The following is an 18,438-nucleotide window of genomic DNA, read 5'->3' on the forward strand; positions in this document are numbered from 1 at the left end:
CAAGATACATGTATGCTGTGAAGAGTCATATTTTTTGTTCATGGCATGCAAAAACATCTGTAGGAATGATGCTTCAAAAAGACCACTAAAACTTCAAAGCAGCCATTTTAAAGACTGAAAAAATTTCTGTCATAAATCTAGCTTTAAGTGATTTAGTTTTTCTCTCAACATTGATTGTTTGGTAAATTGTTATTACTGCAGTGCATGAACTAATTTTTTTTAATTTCTTTTCATTAATATGATAAAATTGAAGGTCCCTGTATCTGAAGATCCCTCTTATCAACTACTGGACACAAAGTATTAAATCTTTCAAGCTTTCTAGCAAAAAAAATGTTGTGAATTTCTGCCAATGTCCAAATGAAAGAAGAGACACTGCAATTTGCACTTCTACTTTTCTTGAGTATTTCTGGAATGTCAAATAATGACAATAAAATAAATTCTTGATGCAGGGAAAAGACATAGATGCAACATTGAATAAGAGACTTACTGCATTCCCATCAAGTACTTTTAAAGAAATTTGTTTCTCAGATGGACTTTCTCAATCATTGGAAAAATAAGGTAAAGTTTAGAAGTGGTTTTCTGGAAATCAGTTTTTAAACTATTGAATCATCGATATGTATCACTCATACATAACACTGACACGCCAGTTCAGATGGGTGGCAACAAATTGTTTGTAAATGTCAAGAATGTTAAATGAATCAAATGGTCTGTCATTCCCACTGAGCCAATCAGAAACAAGGATCTAAGGGTGTGTTCAATGTCAGTTTCAATATTTAAACAGCAACATGAACGTGATTGAAAATGTGGTTACAAAACGCAGATATGAGAAAAAAAGTTGCATTCAATGTCCACTTTTTCCCGTCGTAAAAGTAAATGTCTTTCAAATCAAAATTTTGAGAAAAATTAAACGTCAAAAAAGAGGCGTTTGTAAACACCGTCAGCTCAAATTTACGCCCTTGAGCATCGCGAACGTGACATTGAACACAATCACGTTTTGAAACGTCTTTGAATTCACTCTCGCAGTGGAAGCGTACACAAACAGGTGCCAGAACTGGCCTTTCTTGCGATGGGTCAACCTGAGCACTAAAGCTGCGCTAACGAAAGCAGGAAATTTAAAGACGATCAACATATAAACGGCTTAATATTTTCGACACTGAACGGTGCACCGCTGATCGTGTTTGTGTTCGGTGTTTTGGAATCGAGATTTCAATCATGATTCATCTTGCTGCTTAAATTTAAAAGTCGACATTGAGCATGACAACAATCAATGAAAATCACCATTTGTTTCATGAAAAGCTCCCAAGGACAGGCTGTATCTAGAGGAACTTACTTTTGGATAAGAAAATGTGCAAGATGTTTATGTCCACACGTTGATGCTGCATGAAGGGGTGTCCATAATTCCCTATCTGTAACATTGACATCTGCTCCCTTCTCTACTAGTATCCTCATCATGGCTTCATTGTTGTCTATGCATGACTGCAAGGCAAAAGAGAAATCATTATATAAGATGATGGGGTGAACCCCGATGCAATGATCCTGCTATAACTTTATTGATGAATACAATAAATTCAATCATTACAAAATATTCAGCCAAACTCTGAACATATCAATTAATTAATAATGAAAAAATAATATACATTCAGAAACTCATTTTCTATAAAGAATTAAATTCAATGCTATTTTTTTTCATTTTTAAAGGGGTACTCCAGGCTGAAAATGATATGATTTGAACAGATAAAGAAAAATCTGACCCCAAAAAATAGTAAATCAGACAAGTAATAATTAAGTTATGGCATTTGACATGTTTATTTAATTCTTTAATCATATCAAATCCATCATTCATTATATTCTTGTGATATTCATGATTTGGCGAAGGGGGTCAAAATGCTTTACAACATGGCTGTTCATGTTCCCATTTCGATTCAGTTTGAAAGAGATTATAGTTATTGAACACACTGTATCAGTGGTTTAATATCTACCCTAGATTTCACAGTTTCATGGATGATATACTCACTGCCGAGTCCAGTTTCATTAAGATTTTTCATTATAATAAATGCATAATTTTGCTCATGAGGTCACTATCAGCCAATCAAATTGAATCTTCGGTATCGTACAACAACTAGCTCTCATTCATCAAGATGTCTGGTCGCGGAAAGGGAGGAAAGAGTCTTGGAAAGGGTGGTGCCAAGCGTCATCGCAAGGTTCTACGAGACAACATCCAAGGAATTTGACTCCACCTCTAAAGCTTACTTTAAGTATAAAGTAAGCTTTAGAACTGAACCCCCCCCCCCCCCGATGATACTCCATGCTCCATGGTAGCAATGTGCTTATAGTCCAGTCAATCTAGCCAGAATAGGGGGGTGACCCGCCACTAATTGCAACACTTGATTTTCCACTGCAATGATTTCCAGGAAGGTCCCCTTAACAACATACTAAAAGTCCTCAAAAATCCAAGCAGTGGAAATTTCTGAAATTTGCATATTATGCAAATTAGCCACAAAATTAAGTTAGAAAAATAAGGAAAATAGTCCAAAAAATTACACATTAAGTGTCCAAAACAATTTAATTTGAGCGAAAGGTAATGATAAATAACTGTATTCAATGTTTTTATTCATAAGCGCCAGCAAATCTACCTAATTCGCATATTATGCAAATAAGCATCCTTATATGGAAAAATGTCAAGCTGGATGTCAAGATATTGTGATTGTTCTCATATAGACTGCTTGAAAACATTTCACTGATGTAGACATTTTTGCTACTATCACTAAGCATGAGAATTCATCACAATGCCTGAAAATTAATTTGCATATTATGCAAATTAGCCATTAAAAATAGAAAATAACACAAAGATTATAAATTAAATGTCAAAAGCAAGCAATTTGAACAAAATTTTATGATGAATAGATAAGTACAATGTTTTTATTTTAAAAAGCTAGCCAATCTGCCTCATTTGCATATTATGCAAATAAGTACCATATATGAAAAATGTCAAGAAATTTTGTGTTTCTCACATTGACTGTTGTTCAAATCAATATGCTGCTATCACTAAGCATGCATATTTATCCTAATATAATTTGTATTTAAGGTAAAATACTGGAAATGTGTTCTTCACGTCCTAAAGCCATGTTGTTAGTCTGACAAGATGATGGGATTGGCAAGAACAAAGCACAGTATTTGAAATTGGTAAGTAGTTTGTTAGAGCTGACATCCCGTTGTTATATGTATGGGAACGACAGAAGGAAGGCCAAGAAAAGCAAACTTATGAAAGGTGAGATCTGATGAGTAGTCTCATTAAGGAGTGTAGCAGAGATTCCATCTGGCCTAGTAGCTTCATGCAGGTTGTTTTCTTTAACAATTTCTTCAGTAGTTTGGCTACACCCGCTTGACTAAAAAACATGTTTTCTGGCCATGTCTGGGTCAGAACAGGGTTCCAGGACTTGCAGAGCAGCGTCATCATCATCATGATCAGTGGTAAATACTAAGACTAAAAATCAGTTGTCTTCCAACGTAGTCATAGCGCATGATATTAAGGGCTTCCAACATGCTAGTTGTTACAGCCTGGATCATTCCCGGGATCATTGCCAGTCCGGTCAACAAATTGTGTATTATATAGGCTTGTCTACAAACCATTCTATGGTCCTAGTGTAGCAATTCTGAGCTTCACCTTACTGATGCTTTAGGAGCTCAACATGCGCAAGCCTTCCTATAAAACTTTTCTTCCGACACAACTTATGTCCAGTGTCTAATTGAGGCATCTTGTGTCGGAAGAAGACATGGGTAATGGTTTGGTTCTTGTCAAAGTCCTCTTGATTGACATTCAATCTCCTATGCTCGACTTGTCAGATTTCAGTACAGAGAGTTGTATGATTGTCCAAAGTACATCTGCATGACACTATAAATGTCAGCATTCCTCCAGACTAACATCCTTAGTCGTACCATAATTTCTGAAAGGTTTATTCCTCTGTATACCCTCACAGTATACCAATGAGTAACACAAAGTGGCAAACAAATCCTAGAATGGGTACACACTGTTTAATCAATGTTGGATGGTATTTGATGGTGATGTTAAGGGTGTTCCGTTATGTTGTGTCCTCTTGTTGGAAAGGCAATAATCTGGCTTAGTCCTTCATCTGTTAACGTCTACTTGGTTGTTCATTGTCTCACTGAGGAATTTCCATTTGCCATAAATATCAGGAAATTGATATTATTTGCATACGATTTGCTTAGAATAGCTACAATGTTTGGAGATAGTTGCCATCCTTAGGAGATTCATCAAAGAGGAAAGAACAGAAAATGGATGCTTCATCCTGAAGCAGCAACTTGATTCAGCAAGAACGTCTAATCATGATTCCTGTATCTGGGAAAGATGTCTATATACACTTTAGGCCTTTACCATGACTTTATGAATGGCTTTCATGTCGCTCGTATGGGCAAATACTTATTGGTACTCTTATAAACCATGCCCAGAGATCTCGTGATTCAAGCAAGTACTCATATTCACCACTAAGACAAGTGGTTTGCTACAAGGACCAAATATTCGAAGCTAACGAGCTTTTATTTGTATTGGGTGTGACATCTTGTGCTGATCACTTGACAATCAAGGAGCATGCTAGCGTGGACTATACCAGCAAGAAACGCAAAGACTCTACCAAGTCAAGGAGAGAGCAAGACTTGGATAGAAATATGAAGCATTCAAACAGTGGGGCCCATGTAGAACTGACTCATCATTGCACAATTTGAGTGGGGTATCTGCTCCGGTAGTAACTGCTCATGAAAAAAGTCAATATCAACCAAGCAAGGTCATCAAGGTTACAAAATTATGTGGAATTTTAGAGGAAAATATCACAAGTTTCCTTGATTATTTATAACATGCCGGATGCTTATTTGCATAACATGTACATTCCACTTCAGATATTAAGCTGATAAAAATAGTAAACATATATTGATCTAGATCCACAGAGGGGAGACCTTTGAAGGACCTTTCAAAGACAAAAAAATGGGCAAGGTCTTATACAGCAGTCTCCAAGATCACTGAAATTTGTCATCTCTGATGTGGAATGGCTCAGAAAGACCCCTTAAAGAACTCTGAAAGACACCTGTCCTATAGAGATCTTTCAATGGTATTTCAATGGTTTATGCATCAAGTGATCTTTCAAAATTCTTTCCATAGACTTTGCCTGGTCTTTCAATTATCTCTCATGAGTCTTACAGTAATCTCCGAAAAAATCTTGAGAGACCGCCGAAAGATCATAAAAAGACTAATAAGAAATTTTAAAGTTTATTGAAAGACCACTGAAAAATCATTAAAAAACAATTTTCCTGTAAGACCACTGAAAGACTGTTTTGAACAAAAAGTTTTGGGACTCATGCGGAACATAAAGACCTTTGAAAGATCTATCAGGAATCGTGAAAGACATCAGAGATCTTTGAAAGTTCGTTGAAAGACCCTTGAAAGATCAAGCAAGTTTTAAGGTCTTACAGCAGTCTTTCAGAGGTCTTGCTCTCTGTTGAATGGGGGTTTAACTGTTTGTGTGAGAAAAATCAAAATTTCTGGGGGGTTCATACAAGGATGCTCATAATTATTATATGATGTAGATTTATTTTCAATTTCTTATTTGAAGAATTATTAAATTAGTAAAGATTACCATGAGCTTCCGTTCAATTTATATTGTTTTCCGCACTTGATTCCCAATTTTTTGATTATTTTCCTCATTTGCAAATTATTATGACTAATGTGCATAAAATTAAAATTTTGTGATTTTCCTATGCTTGTCTATTTAATGACTTTTAATATGGTGTTAACTTCCTGTAAGGCATTGCCATATTCCAATTTCAATAGATAATCTACTTATAACTTTTGAGGAATGTATCACCAGTGTGTTTTCTTGAATATTTATTACATGTTAGATACTTATTTGGATAATTAGCAAATGACACTACAGACACTAAGCTTAATATAAATGTATTCAACGTTCTTAGTGATAGCAGAATAGTAATTTCAACATTGAAATTTTCAAGCAGTCAATAAGAGTAAAATCACAATATCTTGACATTTTTTCCATATAAGGATGCTTATTTGCATATTATGCAAATGGGGTAGATTTGATTGCATTTTTGATTAAAAACATTGATTAAAGTTATTTATCATGATTTTTTGCTCAAATAAAAATGTTTTGGAGACTTAATTTGTAATTTTTGGACTATTTTCCTTATTTTTCTAACTTTTTATGGCTAATTTGCGTTCATAAATTTCCACTGCTTGGATTTTTTGGGACTTTTAGTATGTTGTTTCGGGGACCTTCCTGGAAAGCATTGCAGTGGAATATCAAGTGTTGCAATTAGTGGTGGGTCAAACCCTATATTGACTGGACTATTAACGCTATCAAGTATTTCCAAACTGAATTTTAACTGTCTGAACAGTTCAATAAATCATCCTTTTTTCTTTATTATCATTTCATTATTTTCCCCTTTCATATCAAATATTGATTTGTAATTGCCCCTTTAACGCTCCCTCGTTTGTGAAAGTGATATATCAAAGTTCTCTATTAAAACCAACTGATGTTTTGTTGAGTCCCACAAAGGCATTGATTCTCCTTCAAACAAAATGAATTAAGAATATCCTTCCATTTCCAAAATACTGGAAAATGAAACAGCTGGCATGATACACTTTACTGAAGATGAAAAGGAAAGAAAGTATGGTTTCTTAGCAATAAAATCAATAAACACCATTCAAAGAGATGCATATTACTAGATCATTAGAACCTGTATCATGACTCAAGAAGTTAAAATACATAATGTCATCGTATACAAACATGAAAACACCAAAATACCATACCAAACAACCATGCGATTCATAATGGAAGAAAAAAAAATTCAGATTCTTTATTCCTTTTAATTTTTAAAATTTTTAGTAAATCAACAAAATCAAATACAAAGGAGCATAGAAAAACACTATGCATCTACGTGTACACATGTACACCCACAAAAGAAAATACTTGTAATGCATGCAGCCTATTTTAATACTCAGACCTAAAATGGCAATCATTTTTAGTTCCATAATCCTCAGATGATTTCTTTAACTTTCGAGTAAAATGTGAGTTTCTTAATACCTGATGTAAAGCTGTTAGTCCGTCTTCGTTTCCCATGTTTGGATCCACACCATTCTCCAGTAGATGTTGAACTGTGCATTAGGAAATACAAAAACAAAGGACAGTTTTTGTTAAAAACAAACACAAAATACACTTTTTATTTAAAAAAAATACAGTTTTTCTTTAAAATACAAACACGAAATCACTTTAAATGGAAAAAAAAAAAAAGCTGCAGATTTTATGAAAAGTATGAACACAAAATTCAGTTTTCATTAAAAAATTGCCTATGCACTAGCATCTTGCATTAATAGTTGTTGTTTTGTTTTTATCGACCAAGATTCGATGTGGGTTTCGTATGATAAACTGCCATCAGACATTCATTGATAAAACATATAAGTGTAGGCAGTGGCTGCAAAGTCTTCCCATCAGCCATATTGATGACATAACTTTGTGAAACAACATCAGACTCACAAAGGCAACGGAAAAAGCTACAATTTATTCTAGATTATAGGCTACAGTATAGTCGTCATAAAGCACAAGTTTTCATATCATGTCTGTCATGTCATAACATTCTATAACTGAAAAACCTTTAAAACATATGTAAAGGTGATTCATCGAGGAGTTGACTAGTTCTATAGTAGAATGATGCTGTGACCATGTAATAATAAATCAGTGGTAAACCTTTTAATAATATCAAATACATAGCTATAATTGTTCTGGAAAATCTATAGAATTTACATGTATATGATTATATAATTATATTGTTTATGTCTCAGCACAGGGACAATCTTGTCTAAAAATCAAGTTTCCTTTCCATACAATATGTTAATACATGTATGCAATGAATCTAAATTCCCTCTTTCTCTTTTTATTCCAAACACAATGCATCTCTGAAACCTTTCATATCTTTTCTTTATATCTTTCTCTTTGATTTCTTCTTTTTCTTTCTCTCTCTCTCTCTAAGTTATCTTTTTCCTTTTCTCTCTTTCTCCCTCTCTCTTATCTCTACAACAAATCTATCTCAGTCATAGTAACTATACAGATATACTCCCACTTCAATACCACACCGAATCAATTCTACTAATCTTCAACCATTCAACGATATACTGGTAGCGAAAGAGCTGGAATATGCATTTTTCACCATTTTGGCATACTGTACACGTATGTACTGTTCATGCATACTGTATGCACATCAATCTCCAACATATATGTGCAGACTGATCATGGGTGATCAAGGAATTCACATGCATTCATGATCAGTCCGATAATACTCTACCTGTTGGAGAACCTCTAGAGAGAGCTGTTCTCCCAACATGCAAAAATTGCCTGACCTTTCAACAAACGCAGATTTCTAGTAGTATTCAAACAGTTTTTCATCATCCTAATGATTATTTAGACCTAATGATTTATAAGTCCCTGAGGAAATATAGCTTACTTTGGAATTCTTTATACATTATATTGCATACAATCATGTGCTATACGTGTATGTGTACCCGGTACTCATCAACAGGAATGTTCATTATTTCTGCTGATTGCCTTTTCAAAGCTTAGCCTTTGGTATTAGAATATTTTGATGGAAAATGCTAATTCAGATTTAATACTTCTTTACATAAATACTATATAATCTTGAACTTGAATATAAAAAAAGGTGAGACTTACAATCACACACAGCAAAATTCAAAAGCAAATAATTCTCCAATCTAAATGCAGAGCCTAGCAAGAAGGCAGAAAGTCCCAAATTTATAAGGCTTCAATGACTCGGCCGAGGATCGAACCCACGACCTCCCGTTCATGAGGCGGATGCTCTACCACTGAGCCACCATGCCCAGTAAAAATGTTGCTTAAATTATATTATTTTATGTTGATTTTACTATTCTATTTTTCAATGGTGAGACAAATCTATTTATCCTTTCAAAACAGTTAAAAATGATTTGATTGTGAAATGAGCTCATCAACTGATGCTATAGAGTTAGAGATTTGTCATAACTGGCTACAGTTAAACCACAACTTCAGACAAGAATTAAAATAAAACCTGACTTCAGAATACAAGCCACATTATGGTGAATACATAGCAAGGAAGAAATCACTCAAATTTCTCCCATATGGCACAATAGATTATAGGCCCTATATGTTTTAACCACTAAATGCCAGCATGTCAGGCCCTACAATATGGTATGAAAGGGTACGTACATGTAGTTAAATCAGATTCCTTTTTTCAAGAATCATATAGAAAAGGATAACAAATCCACCCACAAACACGAGACATGGTTATTTTAAGAGAAAGGAAGACTGTTTTCCAATCTTTTTAGTTTTCAAGCCCACCCACCACATACTGCAGATCAATAAGACATTGTTTTCACAACCATCCTAAAACAATACTGGAAAACTAGTTCAGTGGAAACTAGTTTAAAGTGTAATGAGAACGGACAAAGCGGTCTTGGAAGCGATCTTCCAAACCCGTTCAGAAAACCACCTTGCGATGTAGTTTTGAAGATTGCTTTGCCTTGTTAAAACTGGTTTGAACGTAAGTGAGGACACAAACATTCTTCACGAAGCGATCTTCGCACATTTTGAGTCCGCTACTCCACACATTGTATGTGGAATACCTACGCTGTGGTTTCAAATTTTGCACGAAACATGTCACCCCACTGAGAGTGTTCCCATGGCAACAAGATCGCTTTACGTGAAGTGGTTTTAAAAACCACTGTCGGGTGGTCAAATGAGAACAATATCAATACGATCTTCAAAACTGGTTTCCTGGACCAGTTTCCAGTAAACTGGTATTAGAAAGTATAATGAGAACAGTGTCTGTTTGACCCAAGCAAGTAAAGTTCGACCTTGGCATGTATGCAATATATATCTGAACCGGAAGAAAACAGGTAGTGGAATCATGACTGTGATCTCTGATATGTTCAAACGACTTATCATCAGTGCTTCTTTTTTTTGTTTACATATTATTTCGACCAACAATAAAATGCTGATTGAACCTATAACTTTGAAGTAAACATCTTTGAAAAACATCTTTCTATGGTAAAAATGGAACCTAGCCATAGATGGGATAGAGCGATAAATCACCGACGATAAAAGCCGCTTTTCATTGTGGTCCATTCTTACATTTGACTGCTGTATAAGTGGACTAGAAAGCCTGTTGCTCCAGGCAACAATTTGCATAAATCTTTCTTTCCTTGATCAGAGGCAAGCATGGCCTCTGATCACGGAACCACAAAATGAAAGGGTTTTTTTCTGTACATGTAGAGCAGAAAAAAAATCTGAATGACATTTATTTGTAAAAGCTCTCCAGATCAATGTATACTGCAAACTTTTGCAAAGAAAAGGGTCCTCTCTATAAACCAAAGGCTTACTGAAGTCAAAGCAATGATTAATTCTATTATCAGTGTAAAAATATTTTACCAATCTCTGTCTTTTTGAGCTGTCTGCACTCAATACACAATGCGAACAAAGTAGGTGTTGGCTTTGCTATTAAAAAAAATAATAGGAAGTTGCTGTATTTTATCTTTGCTAACTTGTAAATTCAGGCAATGTGGGGAAAAAATGCCAACTTGGCAAATTTAAGCTTATAGTTTCACATTTTTAAAGGTCAGCTGATAATGAGAAACGCACAGGAAGGGTTGGGGTAGTGTATGTGTATCTACTGTTCTTCCACAGTTGGTGATGGCAATCAATCAACCAATGGTCAAACTTCCTTGTATTTCCAAGATTTAAGCAAAACGTGTACCAGTAATTAACTTTTTGTTTAAAAACCATCCTATGTGAATAATGCATTTTAGATTCAAAACATATGGATTGCTTTCCACAAATTTGGTGTTGTTTTGTTTTTCCTTACAGCTTACTATACTTCAGATGCTGTAATTTTCCATTGGGCTCTCTAACCAATATCAAAAAGAACTTGACCTGCATGCATGCTACCAAGGCTGTATGGAATAATGTGAAGATTATCACTCTAGAAATTCAGCGATCTGTCAACCGAAAATTATTCCTATGGATACCATTTGGCCAATATGGATCATGTTTAGAGTTCACTTGGCCAAACCATTGTCTCTCTTGTACTCGATAGTATAATCATCTATGTTTATGGTGCTTGCTTGTGAAAGCTTTATTATTTCCTCATCATTTTTATGATCCATCCTAGGACGATATCAGTGGACAGAAACCAATAATAGCTTAGCTCTCTATTTGCGGCCATTTTGGAGAGCTAAGAGTATGTGATTGCATTAAATTTTTCATTCAATATCTAAGGAGTCAACTGAAACCTTTAGATCTATAAATTTATGTGACATTATAAACATAATTAGGCAGTCTAGTTTAATACCTACATTAACCATTTACATAGCGCTTTTCCATTGAACATGCTCAAAGCACTTTACGATATAACATAGCAGTAAATTCTACTCTCGAGTTCAGTAAATCGAAAACAGCCTTTTGATGTTAGAGAGATTTCACCTTTGGGGACACATTCGCGAAAATGGATACAATTTATCATACTTCTGCCAATAGTATTGGAACTTTAAAGCGGCACAAGACCTGAAGTGTTCTGATCTAAAAATATATGCGCCCATAAGCTTTAATGCGGGAATGGAGAGAGGAGGTGGCATCAATTCATCATTCAGCATTATACCTTATTGTGTAATGCAGCAGAATGCGGGGAGAAAATAGAATGAGATGCATGATTTGCGTACTCAACATGAGTGTTAGCATGAACCGTTGCACTCTGTACTAGCAGCGTGAACTTGAGAGAGCTCTAATTTGGGTGTGTGACGATGTGGTCGAGACGTGATGAAACCGAGCTAGGTTCTGGTTAGATACCCTTCCGACCTAACAGGGTGCCCCCGATCAATAACCCTGATATTGTACAGCTCAGCTGCCTGGTTCTACTATTACCAGAAGCTTCTTCGGCCAGTTCAACTCACCCCTCCCTCCCCACCCCCCCCCCCCCTTCCAATCTTTTGGATTTATCTGTAAATCTAAAGATTTCACTTGGTTTTACTTTCTAATAAAGTCATTATGCTGATAACAAATAGTAACTGATACTCTCGAACAATATTTCGACCTTTTCCAGTAATTGATACTCCCAAACAATATTTTCCACCTTTTCCAATGTCCCTCCCTCTCTGTCTTTCTTTCTGTCTCTCTATCTCTCTCCCTCATTCATTTCCCCCTTTTTCTTCCCTCTTAAAACTTTGTCTTTCTCAATTCAAGTTTCCTTTGTTAGCTTTTATATGCATACCTTTGTATGAGAAATATACTTGATGGGTGACCGACTACATGTAGGCCTATAGCATTAAAAATCAAGTTTTTTAATTAACATATTTATGCCGAGTTCGATCAAATGATTCAAATTCAAACACTAGAGAATGATTACCAAAACTCAATATACCAAGTTATGTAGTTTGAAGTCAAATGATTTGACGTGATGATTGTGTTAATCCTGCATCAAAATATCCCTGAAAATTGTGTTTCCTTTTTTTTCTGGAACACTCTATAGTGACTGAATTTTTTTCCTATCATTTAGCTGTCTATCAAGAATCCCGATGGGACTTTACCAAAATATTATTAAATAGGGGATATACAAAAACTTGCACACTGTTGGTGCCTGCCATTATAGTCAGTTATTTTCTTTAATCCCCATTAAAGGGGGGGGTTAAAGCAAAAAAAGAACCCTACCATGAATTAGTATTTTGAGGTCAACTCAAAAGTATATTGATTAGACAATAACTCAACATGATAGCATCTGCTTGGATGCACTCCTACAATCTTGGCATTAGATCGCTTGTGGGGCATAATGGTTCTATAAAAGCACCTTTGTGCTACCTTGTGAAAGAGCAAAAAGCTTTCAGTTTGGCAATAGAGTTTGAAAGTCTGCTCTAAGCGATTGATAGTAGGGGGTTTTGGCAATCGCAACGGGGACGAATTCTACAATATATATTGTCAAAAGCCCTTCGTGGAGTTCGTGACAAAGCAGTCTTCGTCAAATATCGGTGACGAAGCAATTTCGTCTTAGACTCTGGACAAACGACACATTTGCAATTTTCGGTCAGCTCAGAATCTTGCGAGGATCAGCTGTTCCAGTTCGCCAATTTCGACAAAGACCTCTCAGCTGTTCATCGTGATTTGATGGGCATTTTCAATAGATTTTCTATGTAGTAGAATCCGTCCCCATTGCAATTGCAAAAACTTGCTAGTGTTGCTTTTTACACTACAATCATTTTCCCGTGGATGATAAACTGTAAAATCAAATTTAGGAGGAAAATGACAAAATATGGTGAAGAATATTGTGTGGAAAATCACCAAAGTTTAATAGCGAATGTCGAAAGACTGGACTGGCTGATAATGAAATGAACCCCCTGGTACCTCCCTTCCTTTTTTTAAAGTTATTTTTTCATATTGTGCTTGTTTTGTTTAAATTTAATAAGAAAATGTACATATACCCCTCCTAAATGTACATGTAGGAGAACAGGTTGTTTGACAGGATAAGCATACAGACAGGCTCTTCAATAGAATTAAATTAATGATTACATACAGCTCCAAGTATGAGGAAATGATTCATATATTAATACTTCCCTATACTTGAGTTTATCTCCTTTTCTTTGAAGTGATGGTTTACAAAATGAAGGGAAAAGTATATTACAATGTCATATTGCAATAGGAGTATTCGAAGAAGCAATGTTGCCGTCAAAACAAACTATTCTTGACATCACTGCTATCTGTTATGATTATGAGAAGTACTGAAAGCCTCCTAACCCAATAAGATACCCCCACGGATGATGATTGGCAACGACAGTAATCACTTCCAATTTTCCTGCCGATCAATTCCTGATTCCAATCATTGATGATGCAAGCATCCTTTTTCCAGCTAATGAAATAATGTAACTCCCCTCTACGGACAGAATTTTTGTTTTATGTCCTATTCTGGGAATTCATATTTCAGAGCCATATGATACATTACTTTACGGATATAAACTATATTGTACACGTTGTACAAAATTTATTACCAAGGAAATGTAGGCTACATTTTCCTGCTTTACAATGTAAACTCATTACATTTCATCTACTGTAAAAAAAAACTTTATAATTTCTGCATAATATCAATATCTAGCAATAAAGAAATATATCATCTATACGTTTACAAAATGTTATTTTTTCAGTTAGGATGACCCGTTTTACATGTACATGTAATATGAACTCAGGCGAAAAAGAATGCACAATCTAACCATGACAATGCAAGCACAGTTTGAAAAATGTGCATGCTTGATCTTTTTCCTAATGCCCTTTTTACACAGGATTTTCTTAACCCCGGACTATCGCTAACCCCGTACTATCCTTAACCCCGTACTATTTTTTTTCCTTTTCACACATGCCAAATTGTTACTGCTAACCCCGGATAAGGAATGCTTGCTTTTCACACACGAAACTCGCTAACCCCGGACTAGTGGTTTTTGTCGATCATTCGTAGTACAAGTACTTCACTCGTACACTTTTTACACACGCTACAATTTCCTTAACCCCGTACTATAGGTGGGGCCAAATAGTACGGGGTTAAGCTTAGCCCACTTTCGTTTTACACATGCGATCTTAACCCCGTACTATTGCTCTTAGCACCGCAATTGGTGGGATAACCCTGCTTTTTTGCAGGGCCAAATAATCCCGTACTATAGGTGGGGTTAGCCCACTTTGCAAAAATGCTGTGTAAAAAGAAAGTGGGCTAAGCTTAACCCCGTACTATAGGTGGGGCTAAATTGCCATTTAGCCCCACCTATAGTACGGGGTTAAGGAAATTTTAGCCTGTGTAAAAAGGGTATAAGAGCACTATTAAGCATAAATGTATCCCGTGATGTTTAATGTCAACTGTACAGTGTACAAAAGAGATTATTCAAAAGTTGAACATAATTTTGTATATAATTCTGCTTCATGACAAATTTCATAGAAACAGACCTCAGATTCATAGGACTGCTGCTAATTTATACTTTTCATATTTCATGACTTAATAGCATCAAGTATTTTTCAAACTTGTTATATTTTTTTAGATTCTACATGTACTACATTTCAAAGCAATATGTACATGTATTGCATGGACATAACAGAAAGTGAACATATGTATCTGCATTCTTTAAGCTCCAAAATTTATGAAAATGATATTGCTGGGTACTTTATTTCTGGTTTGAGCATGTATGCTCAATCCCCTCTTTTACTGGATGGGGTAGCATACACTTTGCTGACATGAGTTTTACATTGATTTCATTTCTCTCTTTCACAACAGGGGAACATTGCATGAAGAATATTGCTCAATCATCTAATAATTTGCTCTCAGCCATTCAGCTGCGAGAATTCACAGCAACTTTAAATTTTCTGTCAATGAAAATCACTGATACCCCTTTCATAAACCCAATTATGCGGCTAATAGCAGCATAATTTGGTCGTAAAATTGGAGGAGGACAAGAGTAATCCACATTATTTTGATGCTGCTATTATCCGCATAATAGCAACATCGGGACAAGATTTTGAGTTTATGAACGCATTTCCAAATAATGCGGATAATTGCCATGGTGCGGTCACAAGGTCACCCTTTTCCAACACAACTGCATCGGAGGGGGCGTGTCCAGTTGTCATGACGATTATCCGCCTTTTTCAGGATGAGCGCTCGTAAAAATAATGCGGCTTATTTTCGGAGTTTGTGAACGCAATTTTTATTGAATTATCCGCATTACTCTTAGGCGGCTAATTGGAGGATAGGTTTATGAAAAGGGTATGACAAAGCTTTACATGAAAGTTTGAACACTCTCCAGCTTTCCGTCTCCATCTACCAAACTCGCTCAATCTCGAAGTTTCTAGTTCAATCAACCCTCTTTGGGATTAATCTCAAGATTAAACACACTCTGACCCAATAAATCCTAGATTGAGAATTCTCGCTAAGAATGTGACCTTGGATATTAAAGCGCACTTTGCACGCCTTGTTTAAATAGCATGAGATCTTGCGGAACCATGAATACATTATCTCATGCCAAATCATCCCAAAATGCATTTTTTACTTGCATAGAAGTTGTAGAATTAACCAAATTTCATCCCGAAAAACTATGAAGTTGACCCAGGACTGTAGCATCAAGACAGCACCCCGAGAATTTGCCTGCTGGTTGCATCTTCCCTTCCAAGTTCAAAATAATCTCATAATTGATCCACTTGGGAAAAAGTGCAAGAGCAGAAAAAAGCAAGATAATTTGAAAAATCCGGTAGGTGGTGATGGGCCTATATAGCAAGGCAGAATCCTGATCAAATCGATGATTGGTAAACTCAAGGAGGTAACTCCTTGGTATACTGGTACGCCATGCAGCATTGCTCATATCCCTGCTCCACACACTGATTTAAATTGATCACCAGCCATTTTTCAGGGCATCTACAATAGATTGATGAAAAGGAAGAGATCTACACATGAACAGCCATGGAGATTCGGTGATTCCCTTTTTCCCCAAAATAACTTTTTACTTTTCAGTGTTTCTTTCTACACACACAAGGTCGGGAAAAGGACTTCTACCATTTATGAGGTAGAAATAATGAAACACTGGTACATGACCTTTTTTTTTCTCACTAGAAAATAACTTTGTACACATTTTTTCACATCAAAGTTCACTATGGTATATCAAAGGTAATTATGTTTGATTTTGATGAATAATACCTTCCATATGCTTCCACTTATTGCCTGTAATAGTCATGCATACCCTGTACTGATTCATAATTGACAATGATGTTTTACAATGGCGCACATTAGATACACAGATTTAATATCTATATACATGTATATTTTTTTTTATCACTAGGAGAAATAATACTGCAAGACAAAAATGAATCCATTATGCCTGTGTCATATCCAGTTTCTGCTCAATTCATGCAATATTCAATATCAAAGTCCATCAACCACATAAAGTTCCTTTTTTATGTATGGAAATTACCACTACATCATAAATAAACTGACATAAAGAACATCCTGAATTGAATATTGGACTTGCCTAAAACTTTTAGTGACCCTCACCATGAAGTACATACTGGTGATGGCAACCCATGCGATGCCTAGTCTGCAGACACAGACCCTGATTGACACTTTGGTAAAAAATGTGGGTCTCCACAGAAAGACTAGCACATTCAGAAGAGAGAGGGCCTTCAGTACACAAGGCATTATAGACTGCACATCCAGACCCTTTACTCAAATGAAGGGTTGGCACAGCAGACTATGCGGTGCTTGGACCAATATCATTGTTTCTGAGTTAATTTTCAAGCTTCTATAAACTATGACCTTCATTTCATTTTCCGAAATCAAACATTTATTACATCGAATATTCAAAGCTATTCCCATTCATCCGCTGACATGGCAATAAATATGTCAACTTGCCAAGTACATCTTGTGGCTTATATAGAAAGAAAAGGCAGCTCCAAGGAAAACCTGCTCTTCCTCTAGTGGCGCCCAGAGCACACCCCCCCCTTCTCATTATTAGGCCATCTGAAAGTGGATTTGAGTAGTTGGACACTACATTGTAGAAAGTTTGCAAAGATTCTATGTTATTGATCAATTATATCATTCTGTTTGTATGAGAGGAGAATTAAGTGAAGTAAAATCGTTCAGTGTCAAATTTTCTGCCCCATTTCAGAGTATGTGGGTATCAAAGTTGGCCAGAAAATGTGGCTTGTTAATTCACGTACCAGTACACATTGAGTGTCAAGACAATTAAAGGCCAAAATAAACAAGGGTGTACTGTATCTAGCTGTATACACGTACGTGAATCCCTCCAACTCAGTGTAAAAAGTGGGCGGAGCTAAATCGGATTTTCGCGCCTAGCAACCCCGTTAGCAACGCATGTAAGCATCGTTCTGCTCACTCTCCGTAATGTCTGCGATATTAAAATCCTAAAAACCAATAGAATCGTTAAAATTTAGTAAGGCTATGAATGTTTATCATTTACATTGACTATCGGTGTACAAACTCATACCGAATTTACCAGCAAGTGACGGTTATATTACGAATTATCAGCAATTTTAATGAGTGATACAAAGTGCCAAAATTTATGAGAATATAGTGTAAATTTTGTATAGCATTTCAAAATCCTTAATTTAAATATTTTCATAATTTTTCATTGCTTTAAAAAACATCTTATCACATTTAGTATAATTTTCCCGAACTGATAACGTTGATAGATTACTGTTTCTCGGCTTTATGAGGAAATGGCAGGCCTTCAAAATCAGGTTAATTTTTGTTATATTTCTAAAAGAAAATTGTTAGATTCGAACTACTATACCAACTGTTTGCCAGAAGGAGGGTTATCATCTCATAATGTTGTGTAAATGATAC

The 18,438-nt window shown here is 35.7% G+C and overlaps 1 protein-coding gene across 2 annotated transcripts in view; it reads right to left on the reverse strand.

Annotated features, from left to right (window-relative positions):
- Positions 1-7,179, reverse strand: part of LOC121407927 (protein phosphatase 1 regulatory inhibitor subunit 16B-like) — a 65,464-nt gene extending 58,285 nt beyond the window's left edge. The window contains exons 1-2 of one of the 2 annotated variants that reach the window (XM_041599175.1): positions 7,110-7,179; positions 1,331-1,476 (exon numbers count right to left, since the gene is read on the reverse strand). In XM_041599175.1, coding sequence (XP_041455109.1) covers positions 1,331-1,476; positions 7,110-7,145 — 182 coding nt within the window. In that variant the 5' untranslated portion in view covers positions 7,146-7,179. The remainder of the gene's footprint in view (positions 1-1,330; positions 1,477-7,109) is intronic. The other variant, XM_041599176.1, reaches the window with a different exon arrangement.
- Between the last annotated feature and the right edge of the window lie 11,259 nt (positions 7,180-18,438).

Source organism: Lytechinus variegatus, chromosome 2, assembly GCF_018143015.1.
Source record: "Lytechinus variegatus isolate NC3 chromosome 2, Lvar_3.0, whole genome shotgun sequence".
Taxonomy (NCBI): domain Eukaryota; kingdom Metazoa; phylum Echinodermata; class Echinoidea; order Temnopleuroida; family Toxopneustidae; genus Lytechinus; species Lytechinus variegatus.